The sequence below is a fragment of the Microchirus variegatus genome (genome assembly GCF_963457635.1).
Source record: "Microchirus variegatus genome assembly, chromosome: 6".
NCBI lineage: Eukaryota > Metazoa > Chordata > Actinopteri > Pleuronectiformes > Soleidae > Microchirus > Microchirus variegatus.
In genome coordinates this window covers 9,054,536-9,080,877 of record NC_139807.1, presented here as the reverse complement: position 1 = coordinate 9,080,877, position 26,342 = coordinate 9,054,536, and the positions used below count along the sequence as shown (strand labels likewise).

Genomic DNA, 26,342 nt, shown 5'->3' with positions numbered 1-26,342 from the left:
CTTGTCCAAAACCAGCTGACAGATTGGATCAAACTGGGGTTAAATGAGAGATGAGCCGTGTGAAGGATCCGCGATTCTTCTTCTTCTTCTTCTTTTTCCGTTGAGTACAAAAAGTGTCCGGATGGATCAAGTCGTGCTGCCCGCGGAGAGACTCTCTCTGCGCATCGTTCCCCGCGGTCTCGGGCTCATGGATGGACGATAACCGGACGATCTTACCCCCTCTCTCTCTCGCTCTCTCTCTCACACACACAACCACACACAGTCTCCGCTCTTTCAGTCCCACCGTGATGAGCGCGACTGTCTCTGCCGCTCCAGCAGCATCTGCGCGTCGCGGGGGCGGGCGGGGGTGCGCGCGTCCGCCGCGTCCATTTACGCAGGGAGGATCCGGAGGGAAGCGCTCCTCCTGCCGGGAGAGGAGGAGGAGGAGAAGAGGGGAGGAGAGGAGGGAGTTCACAGAGTCAGGTGTGAATTTGTATTTCAGTTAGCGCGGGTTGATGTTTTACATTTTTTGTAGGAAATTCTTCAAGTTAAACGAAATTCCTGGTAGTAATCTGTATAAATTGGTTATTATATTATTAAACCTTGATTTATCCAAGAAAAACACCCAAATTGAGATTAAAAGTCTCTTTTCCAAGTGTGCCATATAATCAGAGACTAAGTTCTGACCCTTGGGACAAGACAGTGGTGAGAGTATCCTGGGAACAAGGATCCAAGGCTCCTCTGATTGATAAAATTCAACAGGTAAGAGGGGAGAAGACTGTACATTTAAGTGTAGACCAATTATTTTGACCCTACACTCTTAGAAATAAGGGTTCCAAAAGGGTCCTTCTACAAGGGCTGAGGTTCTACCTGGAAGCATTTGCTTCTGAAAAACCCTTTCTTCGACTTCTTGGTAACACTAATGGTTCCACTAAGAACCATTTTGATCCAGAGAACCCTTTAAAACCCCTTTCCTGAATAAAGGGTTTTATAAAGGTTCTTGGTGGAACCCTCCAAAAGGGTTCCGGGTAGAATCTTTATAAAAAGGTTCTACCTGGAGCCAAAAAGGGTTCTCATATGAGGACAAGCCAAAGAACCTTATATTGTTCTACTTAGCACTTTTATTTCTAAGCGTGTAGAGCTGCAACCAACGATTATTTTCCCCATTTTTTGGCGGGTTGACTTTAATTTGACCTTCTGTGCTTCTTCTCTTCTCACCCACAAAGGCACAAATAGCACCGTCTCTAACCAGGATGAGTTGTTTCAAGCCCTCAGTTTTCTCCTCACCTTTTATTCTGAGCCTCTTCATGATCAGCTTTGATAGATTCAGTCACTTTTGTCTTCTTCTTCTTCTCCACCTTCTGGTTGGTTGGCAGACTTCACCTCCTCGACTCCTCGTTGTCGTCTTCTTCTTCACAGCTTTAGTGAAAGTGCAGATTATAATAAGTTTATTTTGTTGTATTATATGTCTCACCAATATAAGTGGATATAAGGTACACTTTTAGTGATGCTTAAATGTGTGGAGTTTCATGGTTCTGTTCTCCAACCGCACCCAATAAAACCTCTCCTCAAACAGGTGCTCTCAGTTTCCTACCCTGACCTTTGACCCTTGCCCCCACCCAGAGGGCAGACAGAGGATACCTGCGGCGCGGCGCAGAGGTGCGTCGTGATTGGTGGAGCAGTGAACAGGTTGGGCTCTGCTTCTGTCCCCGTGCGGACAATGACAGCCTTGTCCACCTCCTTCCTTCCTTGCATGGTGAGCACGGGGGGCCCCCCGGGCCTCCAGGAGACAAGAGGCTCCCCTGTCTGGAGAAAAAACGTTTGATCACCGTTACCGAGCGCTGTTCCTCCACTGATCACACACTCATTAGACCTGCAGAGAGGCAGATGGTGGCTTGAAGCTTCACAGACAACTGTTTGATGCGCTGAAGAGAAGATGCAAATGACTGGTTGAGCTTCTTGATCAAGTGATGGATCTAAAAGGAAAAGAAAAGAGGAAAGTGGAACTTGCTATAAGAATGTGCAGTAAAGGGTGTCGTATATCCTTTTTTCAGCACAACCTAGGCAATCTGATTTTCATACCTGAGCAAAAAGTCAGATTGAATTTGTGAAATCTGGCAATACGTCACAGTTCAAAGTTCACTTTCACTCATTTTTATGAACAAAAACAAAAGAAAAACACTTTAATTTAGTGACTTCTGCACAATCATCGCTACTATATATCACAACTAGTGACTAGTGTGATATAAAATGACCAGTGTGATATAAAATGATATAACTTCATAACTTCGATTCAACAACACATAAGAAGACGGAAAAAAAACCATTATTTTTAATATGAATATGTGACCTATGAACACACCCCCAGGATGTCCATATTAGGAGTTGTCTATTATTCCCATGGCAAATTACCAGCACAAATTTGTGGGGTAAAATATGTTTTTAGATCGGGGTAAAGACACATTTTTCAGGACAAGAACACGTATCTAGTCATAACCTAAACCATACTCAACAGAACATTTAAGAGAAAACTGTTGTCAGACTTCAGTCCATCATTCTTAACTCCCTTTCTGAGAGTATCTGCCAACTTTGGTGTCTTTAAATCTTTCTGGGATTAGATGGACAATTAAAGCAAGTAACAACAACAACAACAACAGGATCATTAATGCTCCTTCTTCTTCTAACCCTAACATACTGGAATCTTTCCAAGTAGGACTACCGTCATCGTGCCCGGAGACAACTTCCCGGTAGCAGTGACAGAGCTGAAGCTCGTCTCAGTCCTCTGCAGTATAAGAAGATTAGGCGTCTAAGAATGTCTGCTGCAGATTTACTTTGCACCTGACCTCACCTCCTTCTCCTCGGCTCATACAGCACAGCTCTGCCTCAGCTTCAGCACAGGTGAAGCACGACTGCAAAGAGCCTTTTTCCTCCATTTGACATGTTTCTAATGGGAGTAAATGGGAGAGATTCATGTGATTTATTACAAAAATAACAGTACAAACTGCATTAGATTTTAGTCATTTCACATAGGACAGGGATGTTATAGTGTAGTCTGGTTATGATTTATGACAAGTCCATATTTAAGGTTTTAAGAATGTGAAAATCACATTTCATACCTTTTTCCACATTTAAAATGTGTACACATGTTGACGTTACAGATAACATAAGTAATGGAGCTTAGGATAAAGCAAACTTTGACAGTTTTAATGTTCAGCTTGTCAGGATAACGTTAACTGACCATTAAAATACTGTTACGTACAATCCAAGTCAGTTCAGCAGCACCAGAAACTGCATCCCACAACTTAACATTATGACCTCCATAAAGGCAGGGTTTATTGCAGTGCTGTAACATTAGACTGAATTAGCTTCAGCTATTTATAAAAGAACGTGGATCAGGGAAAGTTCAGTTGTTTTCGTGCACTTGGGCTTAATATAATTACTGTTAAGAGGCAGTGGTTTGTGCACATTTAGTAGTTTTTTTGTGTAGCATAAGATGTTTTGAAGATTTAAGAACATTATCCTTGATAGCAGATGTGAATGAAAACCCTGAAGAGAGAAACAGAGGTGGAAAGTAATGAATTACTAATTACATTTACTCACGGAGGACAAGTGAACGATGAGGACAAGTGAACAATGAGGAAAGGTGAACGATGAGGACAAGTGAATGATGAGGACAAGTGAATTACAAGGAGAGGTGAACGATGAGGACAGATGCATGGTGAGGACATGAATGAGGACAAGTGAATGATGAGGACAGGTGAACGATGTGGACAGGTGACCGACGAGGAAAGGTGAACGACTAGGACAGGGGAATGATGAGGACAGGTGAACGATGAGAACGTGAATGAGGACAAGTTAATGATGAGGACAGGTGAATGATGAGGACAGGTGAATGAATGATGTGGACAGGTGAATGATAAGGAGAAGTCAATGATGAGAACAGGTGAATGATAAAGACAGGTGAACAACGAGGGCAGGTGAACGATGAAGACAGGTGAATGATGAGGACAGGTAAACGATGAGGACAGGTGAATTGGCATTTATTAAGGTCCCTGAGTGAGTGAGAAAGTTAAAGCATTTGTGACCTTCAACCCATTTTGGCCGATTCATTAAGTGTTTACATATTTTATTTTGTCAGTATTTTAATTTGTAATGGTTTGCCTTTAATTAAAAACAATTCATGTGAGATTTGTGTTCCCTTGTCCTTTTTGGATGTCACAAGAAAAACCCCATCCTTGTGAAGAAGTAACAATAAGGACAACAAATAACTTTTGCTCTGAGTACATTTTAAACAAGCTACTTTTTTTTTTAGATCAACTTGAGTAAATTTTTATTTTTTATCAACCAATTTGTAAAATTTGAAAAATAAATCGTATTTCAGTACTCTTTCCACCTGTGGAGAGAAGTCAAATAACTGATTGACCACTCCGACCAAACCTAGAGTCCGTGTTAGGGGAAGTAAAAGACACTTACAGACATCGTTGCATCACATCTGGAGGAAGTTTGTCTGGATGTTCCAAGTCCAGGCAACCTGCAGATTCAGCATTAACCTCTTTTGTACATAAACTCAGCTTCTAAAGGAGAAAGAAAGACAAGAGGAGAAACTACAGCAGCAACACATTGTCTTCAAAAATGACAATGACAAACTAGAATCATTAGATTTAAAAAAAAAACATACATAATTAAAAAACAACTTTTTATTAACAACCAAACAAAAGCATTTTCATACAATTAAATAAGGAACCAAACTGATGAAACCTAGCAAGGCAGTGTACTGGACCGTCAAGAACACTTTTGTCTCGTCCCCATTAGCACAGTGAAGCTCAGCTGGACCTAGTTTATGGTTCTGTCAAAAACAGACTGGGACCAATGAGGCCTGAACCAAGCTGACGGTGAAAAGAAGCAGAGCTCACGCCAGTGGATACGAGACATTTGACAGAAAAACAAATGAAGGACCAACAACAGATTTCATGCACCAAAAAAGAAGAATCTTCATTATAACAAAGAGCTGTTTTCCAGATTTAAACTATATACAGTACATACATCTTTCTGCAGAAAGTAAAATATTAAAATAAAACTTTTATAAAAGTACCTTTTAATTTCACAGATCATTTTTTGAGTGAACCCTAATATTATTATTATTATTATTATAGTACCAGTCAAATATATTTGTGTTTAATACTAAAAAAAAGAGAAAAAACCTCAAGAAAAAACAATATAAGTGACATTATACTGTACATTAGAAATATTTGGTGCAGCTACAGCATATTAACTTTTGATTATAGCTCTCTGATATATTCATATATAACGTCGGGAATAATACATAATATAAAGTCATTAAACACTCCATTAAAAACAGAATCAAAGTAGGCCGATATGTCACTGTTCTGTTATATATATAGATTTTCATTGCATTAAAAGGCCATTTTAAATCATACCAAACAACAAAAAATTATAATGATAATTCACATTAATCAACAAAATAATTTTCATATCATGCATAATATGAAAAAAAGGCATTTTGTCTCAGAAATATTGCTTTTCTCTTCTTCTTCTTCTTTTAACAGCTGTAAACATTAGAACATTACTCGAGAGTCCAATGTGAAATGTGACCTCATTTAAGACAATGCGGTCCAACAGTGCAAACATATGGTTCTATAGGCCAAAAGTGAAATACTTTTCTCATTTAGAGCATGTTAGGTTGCGTGTTAATCCTGTATGAGGTGGGGGGCAAGAAGTGCTCTTACATCACATTTGTTTTACATTAATCAAAGTAAAAAAAATACAATAACCTGTTTCATTTTGTCACAACTTGAAGTTGAAGTAGCAAAATGTGAAGACGCTGTATTATCACCAGTGTTGGACTATTTTTTTTTTTTTTAGCCGTGTGACATTTTGAAACAAATAAATACCTGTTGACACCCTTTAACACCATCGTATGTGTATCAGTTGAAGAACTTTGAAATGATCAAGTGTATAGAGAAAGTTAAAAAAAACTCAATGTGGCACAAAAATATTAATTAACATTAATCACCACGTGATCGACCAAATTTATCAAATAATCACTTTTCACCGTAGGGGACAAGACCCGGAGCTGGAAACCACCAATTTCATGCAAGCTTTTTGCAGAAGAACTTCTGAAGGTCTCAAGAAGTTATTTTAATGAGAGCAACACGTTTTGTGACGTGCATTCATTCACTGCTGCTCCACCCACCAACCATCACCCTGACCCTAACTCTCTACAGTCTCACTTTCCATGGACGTGTTTTCATAAGTGCCTTCTGTCTGCAGTTGGATGTGCTGGGGTTTTTTTTCTGGGCGTGTCAACTTTTTTTTGGGAACAAAGGGAACTCTTTCATTGCGTCTTTTGCTACTCGGGTCAAATAAACTGGTCTTGTTTGTTGACTCTGAAATGAACTGTGTACATCCGTCATCTTGATGAAGCTCCTGGATAAGTTGGCGAACTCATCGATCAGCAAAGATGCTTGTGCTGATAATACACCGCCTTTGTTCTGGTGTGTTGATTTTACCGAGGGCAGGTTGTGGTTGCTTAGTAACGATGGACGCCACAAGAGCACGGCCCTAAAGCCCCACAAACCAAATGTGTTTTTTTTGGTGCTGCCTTTTCACACTTTAACAACCCCCAGATCTAAAGATTTTAAAAAGTTTTTCTTCTACTTCAAGCTGATGATGCATGGACAACCAACATCTAAAACAAATAAACAAAGAGCAAAAACGGACACTTACTTATTCAAGCTTATTAGAGGACAAAGGAGACACTTGATGCAAGTATAAATAACCCCAGGATTAGCTTGATGCAGTAGTTTGGAAATGATTCTACTTTCTGGCTGCCGGGCAAACTGAGAAACGTCTCTCCTCATGCTCGGAGCGCTGCTAACCCGGGGGGAAGTGCTTGTGTGCTCACACATACGCTATATCACACACTCGCACTCTAAATACTGAATCCTAACACCTACACACACACACACACACACACACACACACACACGCGTGCGCCTGTGCCAGTTCATCCTGACAACTCGCACTGTTTCACTCCTGCTGTTAAATCCTGCTGAAGTGTTCTTTATAAAACTTCAGGCTTCAGCATCAGCAGGGTCCTCTTAGACTGTGTCCTTATTCACAATAACTTACTGTGTCACCACTGACTCGAATAAATACTCGGCTTTCTGTGGCTGTTGGCCTGGAGAGCTGCGCTGAGAGGCCTTTGCTGTCTGTCTGTCTGTCTGTCTGTCTTTCCTGAGAGGGTAATTTCCACAATCCACAGGAGCTGCTGCTGCTGCTGGTCAGTCAATGCGGTTGCCACAGATCGTGAAACGGTCGATCTCTAGCAAGTCTTTTTTGGGAGTCCTACACTTCAGCTCTGTGGCTGCTTGCGTCTCTTCCTCCTCTACCTCCTCCATGTCCTTTTCTTTTTTGGAGAGTAAGGCTGCAGGTTGTTCAGCGTCAGGTGGTGGAGATGAAGGGATGTCTGCTGGTGGTGGTGGTGCAGCAGCAGCATCATCAGTGGTTGGCATAAGAAGCAAGTCAGCCCTTGGAGTTGGCTGGGTGGTCACAGAGGTGGAGGAGGGAGAGAAAGATGATGGAGGACTGCTGGGTGTGGTCAGGACCTGTTCCACGTCAGGTTCATCTGAATAGGACAACATACGAATGAGTTAATCGTTTTCTTAAACAGCTCTTACTCATAGAACTGTGTGGATAATGAGTACATGTATTTATTTGGATCCTCATTAACTGACACAAACTAGCTACTCCTTCTGAGGTCCACACACAACATAACAAAATAACAATCAAGTAAGAAAAGGAAGATGTGATGTTAACATGGAAGGGAATCTGGGAGTAATATCACTCTCATAACCCATCATTTAAAATCCACAGAGATAGGAAACTGCAAAAGGTGGAACCAGGAAGTCTTTTTCAGTTCTGTTTTGATTGTTTTCTTTCATTTCATGCAGGAATTTAAACGGGAAAATGATGGGAAATCCCTGTGAGGATCTCCAGATAAACACAAACCAGCAACTAACTGATGAGCTGAATTATTTTGGTGCTCAACTGTGCGTAACAAACAAAGTCCAGTGCCTGTTGTGGATCAGTGTTAAGTTGACGACGGACTGATTGTGACTCATCATCGCTATCGTAAAACAAAACAGATTACGTGAAAGAACAATACAAGAAGCAGGAAAAAGAAGGACAGATTATAGGAGCGGCCGACTCAGATTAACCTGCACCCTCCTGACTGCTCCCTTTCAACACAACACAGAGAAGAACCACCAACAAAAAATGTCCGCACAAAAGGAAGCGGACACTGAACGCACTGCGGCACGGTTCCACGGTTTCCATGACAAAAATCCACCGCATTATGTTCACAGAAAAAAAAAAAACGCTGCAGAGCCTCTTGACTGTGAATACACAGTGTGTTACATGAGGAAAAAATCAAGCAAACGGAATAATTTATCATATGAGAGAGAGAGAATTGAGCAAAGCAAGGGCTGGTTATTAGGCATGTCCACGGAGACAACTGTCCAGCCGTGGGCTATGAAGCTACAACAAACCTGCTGTTTTTACTGTTCAAAGAGCTGAACCAACACTGTACGACGCAGGGAAAACTGCAACACACTGGGGCGTACAGAACGTGTGTGTGTATGGGTGTGTTTGATTAATGCATTAAAGAGGATTTCGGCTATACTGGGGGGTCAATGAAAAGAGACACTGCAGACCAGCAGACTCTGTGGGGTTATTATGGGGCAGTATATCCACTCACTTCTTCTTCTAATAACTGTACACTGAGAGGTGTAACGCTGCCCACTTGCTCAGTTTATATTCTTATATATGGTTGCATGAAGAAAATGCTAAAACAGTGACAGGAGATGGTTCTCAAAATTGAAAATGTATATAAATTAGAGCTGAAACAATTACTCAAATATCAATCTGATAATCGATTAATCGGTCTTGAAGCTTTTTGATGATTAAAACAAGATTTATGATTGTTTCAGCTTCTTAAATGTGAATGATGACTTCCTTTCTTTGCTCCATATAACAAAGAAATCAATACTGAAAATTCATAAAAACTGAATCAATTTGGTTTGTGGACAAAACAAGACATTTGAGAACATCAACATTTCCAGGTCTGATCAACATTTTTTAACGTTTTCTGACATTTTATGGGCCAAACGATTACTCGATTCAGAGAAAATAATTGACAGATCAATCGATTATGAAAATAATTGTTAGTTGCAGCTCTAATATAAATTGACCGCATGAAAATACTGGTATTACTTTCGTCAAAGCCCAGTGAAACACCAGTGAAACTAAATTCAAAGCCATTTTAGTCCAACACGCCATGGCTTGTGTGTCATTTTAATAAACTGCATGCTAGTGGTAGCATTAGTAAGGAGTATACGGTGTGAAAAGATCACATAATCAGTGAAATACGTATTTTATAAGTAGGAAAACAAGGATTTTAAGTGTTTTACCATGTTTTATCATCTATTTTCCTCTAAATGGTAGCATAAAAATTAAACTAATAATTGAGACCATTAACTCATTCCAACTCTGTTGGTTTTATTAGCCACCAGTGGACTCGCCCCCTGTTGGCTAACTTCTATTTTCCACTTACTTCCTCGGTTTCACCTGCAGACAAGCTTAGTATTTACATATGTCAGCGAAACTGCCTTATAGCGTCTCTAAATATTTAGACCTGTCACATGACACTGAACACATTTCCCCCTCTTCTTCTTCTTCTTCTTCTTCTCTCGTTATGTGAGCCTTAATAAATGTTGCACACCATGTGGCAGAGTGGAAACTGCACATCACCCGACCAGGCTCTGCCCTCTGGGCAAAGGCATGCAGCGCAGAGACAGATGGCAAATCTTAGCCTTGTGTGAATCCAGATCATTGTAGAGACGTGCAGTGAAACCACTGGAGCAGCAGGTAAGTCAGGAAGCACACATCAGACCAGCTTAATGATAGGAGAGTGAGCGTGGTATCTGAGGTCAGCGGGTTCAAATCACACTGCATGTGTGGGAGGCAGAGAGAGAGAGAGGCTGGTGTTTATTTCGCTACCATTTTCAAGCACTTATTATTGACTGTATGTTGGTGCAGGGGACGCTAATCTTCCAGAGGAACGAGTTTCATTTGAAGTAGAAGCAGTGGCAGGAGCTTTGATGTTTGATATGACATGATGTAGCATCAGGATCTCTTCTGTTATATTAAAGATGCTGGCTCAGTGGAGCAGATTATGTGTGTGGTACTAAAGTACCGGGCCTGTTTAACAGATCTAGTGTTGTAGGTTTGCATTTGTATGATATTTACATGATACATGGCAGTTCTAACAGTATTGTTCATTAATCGCTTACATATTCAGGACGTATATTTGAACGTGGCACAGATCTGTGCCGCAGGTGCACCCTTGGTAAATTGCCCAGGGAATAATATACGACTCCTTATATGGTCATGCTGGGGGTGTGTGTATAGGTCACATTGTCAGGCTTTTAAAAAAGTCTTTTTTTTCCATCTTCTTATGTGTTGTTGAGTCAAAGTTATGATTCATTTAATATCACAAGTCACAAAATAGAGCGTTTTTCTTTTATTTTTGTTCATAAAGACGAGCCAAGTGAACTTTGAATTGTGACGTATGTCCACATTTCACAGATTTTGAGTACTTTTTGCTCAGGTGTGTTTATATATTTGGCTAATTTTCATCAGATTGCCTAGGTTGTGCTGAAAAAAGGATACACAACACTCATGCACATTCTTCTGTATGTACTGTACGTTTCGACATAGTAATGGAAAAAAGCAGCCTAAATGATCTGTATTCTAAGGGTTAAAGACAACATTTGACATCAGAGAGAAATCCTTCAGTGTAGTTCATGTATGTCAACTGACTAAGTAATTATTTCATTAATCTGTAACATCAGCAAAACAGAACGAAATACAGGCGTCGCTTCTGAATTGTGATGATGATGTGATTGCGACAAGATGCTCTCAAGTCAGAGCGACAAATTCACTGACAACACCGGTTTCAGTGCCAGTGTGGTGTAAAAAGATCTTGTACTCTAAAATAAAATGTAAAAACAACAACAACTGTTTGCTCGTTAATTAACGCAGCAGAGACCTTGACAGATCTGTGGAATTGAATTGGGAAACAAGGATTTCTCTTACTTGACAGCGACTTCCTAAGTGTTTTGTCGTGCTTTATTGTCTACTTTGCCTCTAAATGGTAGCATAAATTAAACTAGTGATTTAAGGTTATGTCCACTAACTGATTAATAAAAACGATTATTTAATTTATCTGCAACATCTACAAAACAGCACGGATAGACTTTGCAGTGAAGGGTTTAATGTCTCACAGTGCTCATTAGCATCAGTGATGATTTTTTTTGTCCTTTTTGTGGTTAATATTAAGTTGTTTGTTAACATAATAATAATAAGAAGTGTTGCTGGTGCAGTCATAGAGGGATGATATCACTCTGGAGACTCATTGGTCTGATGGAAGGGCTACAGAATTTTAAATTGGCTGCAGTCCTTCCATCATGACAACGTTTTAAAGACTCTGCTTCAGTGAGTAATTGGTATAAAAAGACAATAATTATGAGGACATGTATTTGTTTTTGGGTAAATCAAACATTGAGTTTTGTTTAGAAACTGCAGTAGACAACAAAAGCAGCATCACTGAAAGACAATACTTTCACTCAATGCATGTGGTAATTGTCACATCCAAGCTTTAGTTGGGTTTGCACTGCATCAAATTTCTGTGCATTTTTTGAAGGAGTTTCACACACTTGAATCTATCTATCTATCTATCTATCTATCTATCTATCTATCTATCTATCTATCTATCTATCTATCTATCTATCTATCTATCTATCTATCTATCTATCTATCTATCTATCTATCTATCTATCTATCTATCTATCACAAAACCGCATGTTTCTCCTATGTACACAGAAGCCATAGAAGAGACAAAAAAAACAGAGTCAGAGGGCAACACGCTACATTATTTATGAGGGAGATTAAATTCCATTTGGCTATTTTAGGTCTTGATCACTTTACATTATGTAAAGTATATGTTCGTGTGCAAAGTGCAATGGCTTCATTATCTATGTAATAACAATAATAACTGCACTACATCAACACACTGTAAGTATTTAGGCACAAAGTCAACATGTTGTGTTCTATTTGCTTACTCTAAGTAGTAACCAGGCACAAAAACACATGCTTGTCATTAACGCACGACACAACTAACAGAATTACATGAAATCCAAATGTAAAGTCTATACTTCATCAATAATTCAGCACTTATTTTGCCTTTTTGCTCATAGGAACTCTGACAGTTCCACACAGTGTACTTAGTGAAAGGGGTCGACAGTTATCAAGCTGAGATGGGATGTGAATAATTATGAAAAGTGATTGGAAACACTCAACAGCCAATAACTGGGTCAACCTGTGTGCTCCTCTTCCCAGAAAACGCTGACTGGATAATATTTTGTTCCCATTACAGTGATGGGGAAAATGAGGAAATGATGGTGGCAGAGAGAGAATAACCTTCTATGAAGCTTCAGGTGATGATCCTCAGTGTAGCAGTGTAACACCATGCCTGATCACACTTCCCTTTTAGAACAACACACCCACTCTTGTTGCAACTCAAATGGGCTGCAGTGCATTTGATATTTAAACAACAATGGTGCTTTATGGAATAATGATATCAGTGTGCGGTTTAAGTGTCTCTGGTTTACCTGGAGGTGTGGGACATGTGGCCTGGTCAGCTTCGCTGGGGCTCTGTGCAGAGGAAGATGCCGTGGCATTGGGCTCCTCGAAGAGTTTGTCCTCCATGTTGGCCCTCTTGATGTAAACACACGACTTTCCCAGGAGCACAATACTGTTCAGCACTTGAAGTGTCACCAGCCTACGGAGGGAGAAAGCAGGGGTTAGAAGATTGTATCTCTGACTTGTAGAGTCATTCATCTATTTCCCTTCCTTTAACTGCTACTGTGGAGTTCCAACACTCTGGAATGCAAGCTTAGATGTAGCTTGATTTGCTTTGAAATTTCTACTACTATGAGGGTCTCTTAGTGTCTCTAGTGTGTCTGTGCTTTAAGGAAAATGCTTTGGTGGGAGAAAGCAATAAGTAGTACACCCTGGCTAGTAGTACTGAATATTCCCTTCCAAACTCCAAGATTAAAAGATAAAACGGTCTATTACCTTGAATAGATATACAGATTTCTATGGACATTCATAAGGCATTAGGAATTTCGTAATTTGCTTTTCTACAGTTAATAAATGACATTTCCATCCTGTTCTTTTTACACCTCTCCACTGATTTGGTTGATGGATTTAGCACAAAGCTATTAGGTTTGTTCATTTTGGATGGAGCCGAGTTATTACATTGCTGCCTTGGACTGGACCACAGTCCTGACACTGAGATGAGAGAGAGACAGACACATTCGGGTATGTGGACCACTGCCCGCTGTGACAGGATGTGTCTGAGCGAGTGTTTGTCTCAAGCACAGCTGAATCTTTTGCCTTGGCACAGCGTTCTGGTCAGGCTGCAGCTATTTTTAACTCGGGGGTGGGTAAGGGGAGAGAGATGGCACGAGAAATGACAACACTGTATTCTTCACCCTGAGGGAAACTCTTCAGCGGTACCAAGCCAATGGGATCTGGCAAACGAGAGTAAGCGAGGCCATCGGGCGGCTCAGCGCAGGAGTACACGAGGCCACAGTGTTAATGCTTACATAACTTTGCATGTCGCTGAATCTGAGTGTGTGTGTGTGTGTGTGTGTGTGTGTGTGTGTGTGTGTGTGTGTGTGTGTGTGTGTGTGTGTGTGTGTGTGTGTATGACAGTCCCTGCATGAGAAGGGTCTCCACAAGCATGCCTGTGAGTCTCTGTGCATACTTGTCACACTATAAATAAACAAATAACACTTAAATATTCACTTGTCCATGACTAAATGATGCAGAAATATGGAAATTTAGACAGTGATTTAAGATTTAAGACATACATGAGTTATGTGAGGTTTCCTCAGTTCTGGATGCTGAGTAGTGAATGGAATAGAAAACTTACCCGAGATAAAAGAGGAACACACACGTGTACGACAGAGCTCCCTGCACCTTCACTGAACTCATCACCACTCGGATAAGCTGTTGAGGCACAACAAGGCAAGAATACATTTGAATTCATAATTTGAAATAAAAATCTGATTTGGAAATGTACCCATGACTTAGTTTGTGTAACGCAACAGACTCTCAGCAGTCTCTCTTACCAGAGCGGCCAAAGGCAGTGGGATGAAACCCATCCTCCGGGCAAATGAATCACTGTAGTCAGTATAAGCCTACGCACAATGACCGAGAATGAGCAACAGAGAACAGCATTCAACAAAAATTTCATCGATTAGCATCGCAGGCTTTGTGCCGTTTGTGTGAGTACAATGACGGTGACACGCAGGGGAGACGTTAGCTTACATTTTTCTGTCGACTGCTGATAAGATCGAAGGCCAAACTGGCTCGGTATTCGCTGTACACCTTGAGAGAAGGGGAAATAAATACAAGAGAATGAAAAGAACCACAGGCATACAGAGTGATATACATGTACAATGTGTGACAAGAAGTCATCAGCAGCAGCATTTCGGCCCTTACATCTGCAGGGATGTCGTTGAACTTTGTGATGAAAGCGTGTTTGATGATGTCGACGGCAATTTCCGAGGTGACGACCATGAAGACATCATGGAGCAACACCCACAGGTGATCTGAAGACAGAGAGAACACAAGATAACACCTCTGCTGACCACTGTGAAACAACACTTCTAAATCCTCTGCTGTAGTTGTAGTAGTTGAAGTCAGAGAAAGCCACTGTGTAAAAATGAACCATGTCGGGGGAAAAACCTCCTTATTTATACACAGAGCACACGTAGCAACACGATAGCTCATGCGGAGTTATGTTTCTGTCCAGCTAATGAATGCAACTCTAATGTTTATTTAGACTTCTGGGAGAGACACTTAGTTTAGGTTCATGACCCTTAACCAGAATAGTCAACCTGAACAATGAGGTGGAAGATGCTAATAATAAACAAGTTAATATAAGGAGAACTGCAGTCATAGGATGATAACTCATTTCTTACTAACAGGTGTTAATTGCTACGTTCAGAATCACATATTAGATGAAAACATTTGAACAATGTGACGGTCTGAAAGGAGTATCTGAACTTGCACCTTTACAACGAGGGTCTGAACACTCTCTGACATATGTTTGTACCAGCCTTTGTGTCTACATCTAAAACGACTTGTTTTGTAGGTAATTAGCTGAGAACCTTTCATGTTTTTCCAATCCAGCCAAAGAATAGCAAGTGCCACGAATGCACCGCGCATATAAAACACATAAATTACTGGGGACTTGTCATTTGTATCCCTCTTAAGCGACACGGGCCTTTAGCGCTGCTTGTAGCTCTGCGGTGTTGTAATTTCAGCTGACAGGCCACGTCTGTCATCTACTGTGTTTCTGGCTTTGAGTCTGTCAGGGGGGGAAAGCTGATTGTTTTCAAAGAGCTGTCATACAGAAAACGCCCAGCTCTCATCTCTCATTCTATTTTGTCTCATTCACGGGGACTGCGGGAGGTTAAACTCCCCCGAGGTGTCGCAGCGGGTCATCTGAAACTGCGGGAAAGAGGCGCGCGCTGCTTTCTTGATTCCTCTTTTTTTCTTCATAACAAGCAGCAACACTTGTAAAACCGTGGTAAACACCCCTGAGGTAGCGTGATATTCGTGCACTATAATGTACAAAAAAAAAAAAAGGCAACTGGAAAACATGTAATTACCTGGGTTCCATGAGAACTGCTCCATATTCCTGAGACACACAATGAGCATGAGAACGTAGCTGGTGAACCGCTCTTTGATATCTGGAGAAAATAATCACACTTAAAATTACACTTAAAGCAATCTGACTAACAAAATGTGATTATTAGTCCTGATTAAATCATCTTTTTGGACGCGACAAGTCCAAAGTGGCAGTATTCGTGGAGATTGACTTCCTTTTTTAATATTTGGATCATATTTTCAGTATTTTTCAGCAGTAGCTGACAATTAGATGTAATGATATAATTATTATATATTGCGTAAATATTTCTATGGTCTTCTGGTTTAAATTCTGATCTGCAAACACCTGTAAGCAGTAACTGTGGACCTGCTTTCCCCTCTTTAGTGCACTGCGTATTTTGTGCACCAAACGAGGAACAAATCGCCAAGCTGAAGCTGTGTTAGAACACACGATCCTAAAAGGTGCGACAAGCGTCTTTGAAACTGTCAGACGCGTCAGCATGCGGGTAAGTAACAAGTCAGTGTCACACTCTCACAACAGAAAAAAAAGAGCCATCTCTGGGCAATAAACTCAACTTCCACAAACAGACAATGAGCCAAGATAAGACATATCAGTGAACATGGCAGCCAATTAAGCTTATTGTACTCTACTGTCATTAGAATACAATTAGCATGAATGAGATAAAAAAGATACAGCCTTTGGGGATAGAAGAGGAATTGAACGGCACGTTTCATGCTTTGATATTGCTCTTTTACTCGTTTGAAAGCAATATGGATTCTTAAACACATTAAAAAAAATGCTTTCAATTGCATTAAATAAACATGAAACGGACGTTCTTACTTACCACTGTTGGACATTTGGAACAAGTTGTTCTTTTCGAATTTCTTAAACACACTTCCTTTGATCTCCACAAACTGTGTTTGAGATGGAACAGAAACACAATGACGGGAGCGTTAGTGAACAGGACTTAACAAACATAGCATACGAAAACGTTGCAGCTACATTTCATCACCGGCGTGACAAGTTAAATATTCCTCTGCAACACATATCCATAAGTACTTGAGGATAATTTAGGCTGCGAGCAGCTTATTATGCACTACAATGACTTTGAATATTACTGACGTTGTTGGACATCATGATGGTGAGCAAGGACTTGTTGTGGGAGTTGAAGGCGACGTTGAGCGTGGAGGCTTGGACCATGATGAGAATGGCATGGAGGACTGAGAGCAAGTCACTGAGGAAAAGCAACCTTTGTTTGTTTTTTACAGTTTTAACAGCTCAGAAGTTTTACAGACAAACTTCACCAAAAAGTCTAAAGCGTCCTGTGACCTTTCAGCAACTCCTTCTTTTAAAATATTCTCGGGCATGACCTTTGCCCTGCTCATTCACTGATGTTCACTCAGCTACAAGACTATAAACAAATATTGTGTTATTATTTTAACAAAAATACAAATAGAAGAAGATAGACACAAGTTATAGTGCATTTACTAAAGCTCTGCAGTTAGTCATCTTTGCTCCGGAACCTGAGCAGAAATCAATGTTTGGCTTTTAGATCTGCTAAACATCAAAACAAAGCGTCTGTCAGAAATGCTCTGATGCACTTACTGTACTTGAAAAGGCATTATTTATCTGTCCCGGTCGTATCTGTTTTTTTTGCTCTTTAAACACCAAATATTTGAGTTGGAAGGATACAGACATAAAAGAGAGCCATGAAGAAATGAGGGATGACTCCTATACTGTCTCTTTTCCTTTCCTTGGGTTCCGTGGCCGTCCAGTAGAGGGCGTCCAGGATATCTTGACCAAAGGAGGAGAAGAGGCGATCTGCCACCTGACAGAGAAAGGCACAGGTGCGAGGATACTGCAAGTTTATTTCGAATGGTGTAAATAATAATAATAATAATGATAATTATTATAATAAACTGTGAGGTACCTCCAACATGTTGAAGATGAGGTAGAGTTTGATGACAGACTGTCCTCTGATGAGGTGGTACATCATGGAGTAATCCACATAATGCATCATGGAGAGGGTCAACACCAGGATGAGGCCCTTCAGCATGTCGCACACCTGCGCTGGCTGCAGCAGCCGCGACCCGCTGACCACACACACACACACACACACACACACACACACACATACACACAGAGATAATAAACAATTAGTCAATTTGTGGTGGATTTAAAGAGGTTTGTGGCAAATAATTATCTTTGCTTTTGCATTTATGAAATCAGACTTGCATGCTGCAACACAGAGTACACTATCTATAGGTTACATGCACGTATGTATGTTAAGTTACACAAATTATGTAATGTATGTGTGCATGTCAGCAGAATGACAACGGATGCTTGCATGAACAGACGTATATTATATTTACACACATTTCCCTCAGACATTGTCCTATTTAAACTTTCCTGGTAAAACGTGAGTCCAAAGACGAGCTGAAGAAGGAATGGATTTTTAAGTTAACACAACACTACACCATTTTAAATGCTCTGAAAGACCTTTGCCATTTATACCATGTGAGGAAAACAGTGTGGAAACACAATTCTGATTAAAAAGAGATGACTGACAAAAAGACATAAACAACAACAAGCAGTGATAACACCAAACACCCATCATGAGATATTAAAGCCAGTGTCTACCTTATTCTAAACCTTATCTCGTTCATGAGGTTTATCTCCCTCTAATACGTTTCTGTTTTTGGTCGATGCTGTTGCTGCTCCCACGAGATTAAATCTCTGTTGTTCTTATGAAACAGACTGCATAAGAAAAACCTAATATCTGTTCAAGATATATATAAAAGACAACATTCAAAGTGGTGCTGGACAGTGAATGAACACAGAAAATAAAAGCCACACATGCTCCAAACATGTGCCGCTTAATTAATGGCAGTGGCAGCTTGTGAGCTAATGTTAAAAAGGAGAGGGCTGACAAATCCATAGGAGTGGTTATTTAGAGTTTATGACAGTGGAGATAACTGGGAAGAGCCAGAGGGAGCTTAATTTCCGACATATCCTGCATATTTCCCTTGTCAGCTGTGTGCCTAGTCATTACATCTACAAACATACCAGAGTACAGCAGTGAAAATCTGATTCGTCTACCACCACTGACTGTTTACTGACCAAAGACGGGCACTCAGTATTACCAAAACACAATTTTGCAAGCGCTACTTCGTGGTTACGAAAGCCTAAAGAGCAGTACTTGAAAAAGACAGCATGGGAACACCGACTAATCTGAAAAGCTATCATTACCTTCATTAGTTTAACTGCTGTTTATTATTCTTGCACAATAACAATGAAAATACTCGATTCTTACCCATGAGATCATATTTTAAACAATATAAGGGTGCGGCTGGTGTGAACTATTTTAAGAGCAAATGTAGTAAGAGAGTAAGAGAGGCGGCCCGAGTTTAGACAAAAACGTGTAAATTAGCTTCATCAAGTCTCTCACTGTCTCCCGAGTCCGTGTGCAGCTGAGCGCGGAGCTGTGAAGAGAACAGCACGACGTGAGCATCTGTGCCTTTTGTCTCCGCAATAAAAGACAGTGATTGGTTTCATAAGCAAAGGAGAAATGAGCGTGAAACACGCAGAGGATAAAGACAACAGCTCGTCATAGAACCGTGTCGTTCGCTTGGTACACCAATGAGGCAAACCTGGATAAACACTGGTTCCTCTCAAATCATTATTGGAATAGATATAGAGTCAACAAAATGCAAAATATGAGGAATATGTTACAGGGATATTGACATTTTTATGGTTTGTTTCTGAGGTTATGGCTCCATCTAGTGGTTAATCATGTAAAGAGCTGGCTGGAAATGAAAAGAAAGGCTTTAAAGATTCAATCCAAGGTCAAGTGAAGTAGCAGCATACAGACAAACTGGTTAAAAAATAATATAATATATATTTTATAGGTTAATAATAATAACTGTCATAAAGGAAGAGAAAACAACTTAAAATGTTGCTTTCAACAGAGATACATTTCAAATAATCAAGAAGTGGATACTGCATGTCAGCAGACAGCAACCTCCCCACACAGCATCTTATTCCAAACGCACAAATCTCTGGTTGCAAAGCTGCTGCAGTCAGCTGCTACTGCGGCGCACACAAAGCAGCCCTCGCTGTCTCTATTCTACGGGCATTATCTCCACCAACAGCAGTGCAGTCGGCTACAGTATGTGCTGCATTTCAAGTAGCGCGTGGCTGTGTGCCTCTCATACTGTATGAGCGAGAAACATGATATTAAAACTCAGAGGCGGACAAAAGAGAAAGGAAGAGAAACAGGCTGCCAATTTGCAGTTGGGGGGATTTAAGTTTTAGGCTCTTTTTAAAAATCTAAATAAATGCTCTAACAGCACAATTGAGATCCAAACTGCTCCAGAAAAGCTGTGTGGTGATGACCGGCAATGGAAGAGGCAGCCTTTCAGTATAGGCATGTGCCACTGACACTCAGTCAACACAGTGATGACAACAACGAGCATGCACTCTCAGCAAAGCCTACTAGAGCAGAGTGTGTGTGTGTGTGTGTGTGTGTGGGGGGGGGGGGGGGGGGGGGCAAAAGGACCAAAAATAACAGGACTTATGAGGAACCAACGCGGCTGCTTTGCCTTGGACAATGGGACAGGGTGAGCAGTGCCAAGCTGCATATTAACAGACACAATGGAGATGAACTGGTGAATAATGTTGGTTCACGGCATGACGTGATATTCACGAAGCCATGGCCGGCTGGTGGGCGGGTGGGTGGGTGTTAGCGTACCTGCTTCTTCTGCAGTAGGGGCATGTGCGTGCCCTGCAGGGGGGAGGAGGAAGGAAGGCAAGGGGGGGACAATCAGACAGATTCAAAGGGTGAGAGGAGGCAGAGTCCATCATAAGGCTCTGAATACAAACGCCTTACAGCTGCATTGCACTGCTTTTTACGTTAAATGTTTTGTCACGACAACTACACGACAATATAAACGTTTTAATCGCTAACGTTACCTTAAAAAGTCCAAGTTACCCCTTAACAACAACTGACGGGAAGTCTAGGAGCTGTAATTTGAAAATGACGCTCTGTGCACTCGGTCAACACAGATTACTGGGATGCACAACCAGTCATTTGTTTTTCTTGTTTGTTTTTCCCAGATATTTGTAGGAAAATAATCACAAAAAAACATCTAATAAAACCATGCACAACCTTTCTCATGCAAGGTTAAGCTATATACATCATGCATTATCTACTTTTTTTCATTGATAAAATACACGTTTAGATGGGCAACAGAAAAGAAAATCATGATATTCCATTTAGTAATTACAACAGAAATATTGTAGTTGGTAATTACAAATGATAGCTTTAAAACCCCAACAGCAATATTTTAAAAAATGAAAATTAGCAATAAAATATCTATAAAATAATAAATAATGTGGGTGTATAACTTGTAATTGTATCTCACTACTGGTTATGGAACAGCGATACATTATCTCTTCCTCATTGTCATATTTTTCTTTCATTATTCAGCGGCTGCAAACACAGAGAATCTGCATGTAATTGAGATTTTTTCACACAAGTGCCCGGCAGGAACATGTGAACTAAAGCGTGAAGAGGCTCTGACCTGATGCCGCAGCATGGCAGGGTGAGGAGGCGGAGCAGGGCCAGCAGCACCCTGAGGGGCAGCAGGGTGAAGAGGTACAGGAAGGCGTCCATACACAGGAATAAGCCAAAGATCATCAGCTGGAAAGGTTACACACACACACACACACAAAAACACCTCGAAGTCAAAAATTCATTCAAATTCATGATATTGTGTTGGTAAAACCTCCAAGTTAAACAATGTTATTAGAATTAGAATTTTCGCACACACACCAATTAGTGATCTCTGTATTTAAAACATCCTTTTTTTGGGTGCCTTGCTAAGGGGCATCCTTGACCTACCCCAGGATTTGAACCGGCAACCCTTAGGTTGCATGCCCAATGCCTGTTAAGTCATCTTAAAGGACACAGGGTATTTGAAGTATTTGAACAAAAGAGCAAAAGAGTTCAGGTGTCTTTCAGTCTCTGCAGTGAAGGACAATCTTAACGCTTCAGCATACCAAGACCTTTTGGACAACACTATCCTCCCAACTTTGTGGCAACAGTTTGAGGACGGTACTTTTCTATTCCAACATGAGTCCCAGCGCACAAAGCAAGGACTATAAAGATACGGTTTGAGTTTGGTGTGGAAGAACTTGACTGGCCCGCACACAGAACCCTGACTTCACACCCGTTGAGCACCTTTGGGATGAGCTGGAACAGAGATTGTGAGTCAGGTCTCCTCCTGCTGACCTCGACAATGCTCTACAGAATGAATGGATACACATTCAAATTCACATAGAAACACTTGAGGAAAGGGTGGAAGCTGTTATGGCTGCAAAAGGGGGGACCAGATTTTACATATACTCGCACTTCTGTGTGAAATTTGCCAGTTCTTTTAATATAAACTAGGGTTGAGTGGGACTCCTGTTTACTCCTGTGACTTTACTCAAGTAAGGGTTCAGAAAGTTAAGAAACACAACCACATGTCAATTTTTAATATTTTTAAATATAAAATATTGTTTTTTATTTGTTTTTGCTTTGCTATGCAGTCTTTTGTTCATTTTTAGAGATGCATTTTATTTTTGACACAACAGCACACTGTCATTTCTGCATTTCTTAAAGTAAATATCAATATTCTGCTTGCACACCTAAAGCTTTCAGTTAGGGGCCCACTGTGCTCCTAGTAATCTATGCAAGTCTGGAGCCCTGTAAAGTATTGTATTTGGATATGTCATTAAAGTCCCTGTTGGTGTATGGAAGTAAATCTGTGCCACTTCCAAAAACAACTTCAAGCTTTAAAAACATTTCTCTTTCCACCAATTGGAAGAAAAAAGCTTAAAGCTCCTGACCACCATGTGACACTAAAATTTATACAAAGCAGGCATACCGTAGCTGTGTCATACATAAGAGGAAGAGTCATTGTCTTGTCCTTGCCGTTTCCAAAAAATATCTTTCAACTGTGTAATATCCGTGTCACTCATAACAAACATTAATGGCAAACATTAAATGGCCTCAGGTGAGCACGGCTGCACGTTGGAGGGAGGGGTTTGTTTCCTCATTGGTGGATTCTGTCTGACCCAAACCAGTGGGAGCTGTTAAGGCTCTATATATCATGCATTGTGTGTGTGTATACATGATGCCTTACTGTAAAATAATGTGATGCAGCTCAGATGAATCCACACACAAAAAGTCAACACTGCCATCTATTGATTCATTAGGAGAAGCACAGAAATAGACTGTCGACAGTGAATCATGGGAAAATAACCTTTCCTGGGTAATATTGTTTTACAGAATGCAATAACAAGCTAAATTCTGTGTGCCTTCATCACCCTTTGTTCATAATTGAGACTGCACCTCGTGATATTTTTTTCTCCATTGTGATTTGAACTAAAATATTGATCAATAGTGTAGAGTGTCAAAAATTAAGCCAAATAAACAAATTATGCACACATTACACCTGTTGTGTAACTGATATAACATTACCCAATGTATTTATTTGTATGTTCCTCATTGATTACCAATAAATAAAAAAGAAATACATGAATGAAGCTGTTCACTTGTATAGAAATTGGTACAAAAGGGGAAATAATGAAATCATTACAAATGCAGAGTTGATATAAATCTAAGCGTCATCAGTTCAGCAGTGGTGTGTAACATGTAATCAGAGGTCTGGACGTGTATCATACGCTACCTTCTCCAGTTCCTTGGGTATACGCATGCACGTGTACACCCTCTCTCTGCGCTCAGTGTACTGCGCCTCATTGTGTTCCAGGAAGTATCCTCTGGTGAGCTCTGTGCATATAAACCGTGACAACGACGGATCTGGAACAACATGAGAGCAGCAGGGTTAGCATGAGGCCATTGTCTGTGAAAAAAAACAAAAACAAAACAAAAATACAACCACAGCTACAAACACAATGACAGGGCCAACCATTGAAGAGATGCACAAAATGAGAGGAGTAAACTTCTCGGACTGATAAAGACTGAGGGGGTTTATAGTATATTTTAGTATATAGTTTGAGTCAGTGCTATGTGAGGATATCTTGTAAAACCAGTTTACATTATGTCGTTTTTTCCCCCCTATGTAATCCTATAGGGGGGAAAGTGATTAAAACAGGATTATTAACTTTGCAAATGACTTAAAACACTGCTGAATTACAGGTGTTTCTTTGATAAAATACAGCATTGACACAAGCACAGTAACACACTCAATCTAAATCAATTTAAACTAACCACTGAAATAAAACAGAGACAAGAGAGGAACATACATTTTCTTTTCAGATGTATTTGTGGCTTTATTAAGTTGTTTAACTCAATTCTCATGCTCTGAGTTTAACCCCAATGCCCCCATGCTGTTTTCAAAATGTTTCTACTCGAATTCAACCTGTGAGAACTTGTCAAACATGTCAGGCTTTATGAACTGGAAACAAGGGTGAGCTTTACTGTACACGAAATATCTTTTGATCTCATAAATCTTGCGCTGTCAACTGCCAGCAGTTTTGCTGCCAAGGTTTAAGTAACAATGACGCCAGGGGAGGTTTTATGGAGTCAAAGCAAAAATGATGTCCCACCGTTTCCAGTAAAGCATAAATTAATTACAATAGCAATCAGCCAGTGAGTTTTCTGTTTGAATATACAGTTCCCTCAGGTGGGAATATGCACATTTATCTTATCATAGCATCCAATATTGCCTTACACTAGATGTACCATTTTCTTGTGCCTGATCCCTGTACAATCTATGTATAAATACTGCAAAGAACTTTGAATGGTTGTGAGATGATTTTGTCCATCAAAACTGCTGAACAACCCTGTCCCTGTTTTTTTTGAGCAGCAACAACATCTAATCATCTCTGTACTGAGAAATACAGAGAAAGTGATTCATAAAGTGCAAGGTCAAAGTTCAGGGACAAAAAAAAAAAAAGCGCAATCATTTCCACAACATATGTCCTACAGGTGTGACACTTTCAATCTTATCTATGGGCTTATTCTTTCCAACATTTACAGCTGTCAGTGTAGCATAACCTTGTCCAGATAACATGGAGACTCAAAATTGTCTACTTTACCTTCCAGACTGACTCAACGTGTCCAATTCCTGTAACTACACTAAAATACTTGTGATTAATTGAGATAATTGCATTTTTTCCTTATGAAAAGAGTAGAAGAAGGGGAGAAAACAACTATTTGGGCTATGGGAATGATGCCTTGTCAGTGGTCAGATGCTTAAAAACAACACAAAATACACTGGCAAGAATATTTCCATGTCAATACAGCACTTCACAGAATGAATAAATTATCGTGCCATTAAATATCACAGTGTTTCAGTGTACCAATATTTACGCCCCTGTTGTTTACTAATTCATATATCGCGAGCATCTAAACACCTTGAGTCACGTGGTTTTTATAACAGCAGCTACAAGGTGAAAGCGAAGAACTAGTCTCTCTCCACACTGTGTACAAAGCTGACCACTGTAAACAACAACAACACGCGTGACGTCACCTCGCGACTCTTCACAATAAACTACTTTCTAACTAGTTCAGCGAACACGTCACTCGTATCGCTATGACTCAGTTGTAAAGGCTCACTGTAATGTTTATTTACGCTGTGAGCTAAAGTAAAGTAACAGAAGACTCGACACACGACGACGGCAGCTGCTGCAGCGCCGGCAGAGACGTTTTTAGTCGGGGCAGAGTGTGAGCAGAGGACCCGTCGTTTACCTGCTGTCAGCTCCCGCTGCTGCTCCCTCTGCTGCTCCCTCCTCCTGACAGCGCTAATGTCGTAAACCCCCAGCGTTTCTGGCAGCGGCGGAGTCAGGCCCATTTTGCCCGACTTGTGTAAATCCTCCCACGGCCGTTTTGGCCTTTTCTGGTGCTCAATGTCCGCATCTTTCTCCTCTGACAGCTCGGTCCCCGACGAGTCCGCCATCTTTGCTGCTTTGGCCACAGCGGCGTCGCTCTGTGCTGCGTCATCGTCGTCAGCGCTTACGTCATCAGTAAATCAACCAGTGGTTTCGTCCAAGCAAATATTGTAAATCGATTTGGAATATATTTAAATCGAATTAAGTATCATGAAATAAATATGTTGACTTTTTTTGGAGCAGGGTTATACAACTTTTATTTTGTAATGATAATAAACTATTAACAGGCCCGAAAAACACAAAGAAGAAATACGTTTGATCCATAGACATAATTTTGAGGACTAAAATTAAAAGTGTAAAATAATCACATAATATTATTAGCAGCCAAACAAATACTTTTGTTAGTAACATGACTGTATCTGTCAACCTACCATATGTTTCACAATTAAAGCCATGTTTACAAATGTTTCAGGGAAACGCAAACAGTAGAGTGCTTTTACTTTGAAACACAAAGAGGACGTGTTGGATTTATGGCATCTCCGGCGTTGCGATATGCAACACAGAGTCTGTTGTGAAAGATAAGTCAAACACCGTTTGAAAAAACCTCACCATGTTAACTTTGTACTAAAAATACTAATTT

General features: G+C 40.4%; 1 protein-coding gene across 1 annotated transcript; it reads right to left on the bottom strand.

Annotated features, from left to right (window-relative positions):
- Positions 1 to 5,503: 5,503 nt before the first annotated feature.
- Positions 5,504 to 25,770, bottom strand: tapt1a (transmembrane anterior posterior transformation 1a; the record flags this gene model as incomplete). The annotated part of the gene is made up of 15 exons (XM_083891055.1): positions 5,504 to 7,627; positions 12,732 to 12,901; positions 14,060 to 14,136; positions 14,259 to 14,327; positions 14,458 to 14,517; positions 14,632 to 14,741; positions 15,807 to 15,887; positions 16,650 to 16,719; positions 16,928 to 17,025; positions 17,498 to 17,633; positions 17,736 to 17,898; positions 20,556 to 20,588; positions 21,388 to 21,506; positions 23,539 to 23,669; positions 25,563 to 25,770. The coding sequence occupies 15 exons, from the start codon at positions 25,768 to 25,770 to the stop codon at positions 7,284 to 7,286; spliced, it is 1,869 nt and encodes a 622-aa protein (XP_083747181.1). The 3' UTR covers positions 5,504 to 7,283.
- Between the last annotated feature and the right edge of the window lie 572 nt (positions 25,771 to 26,342).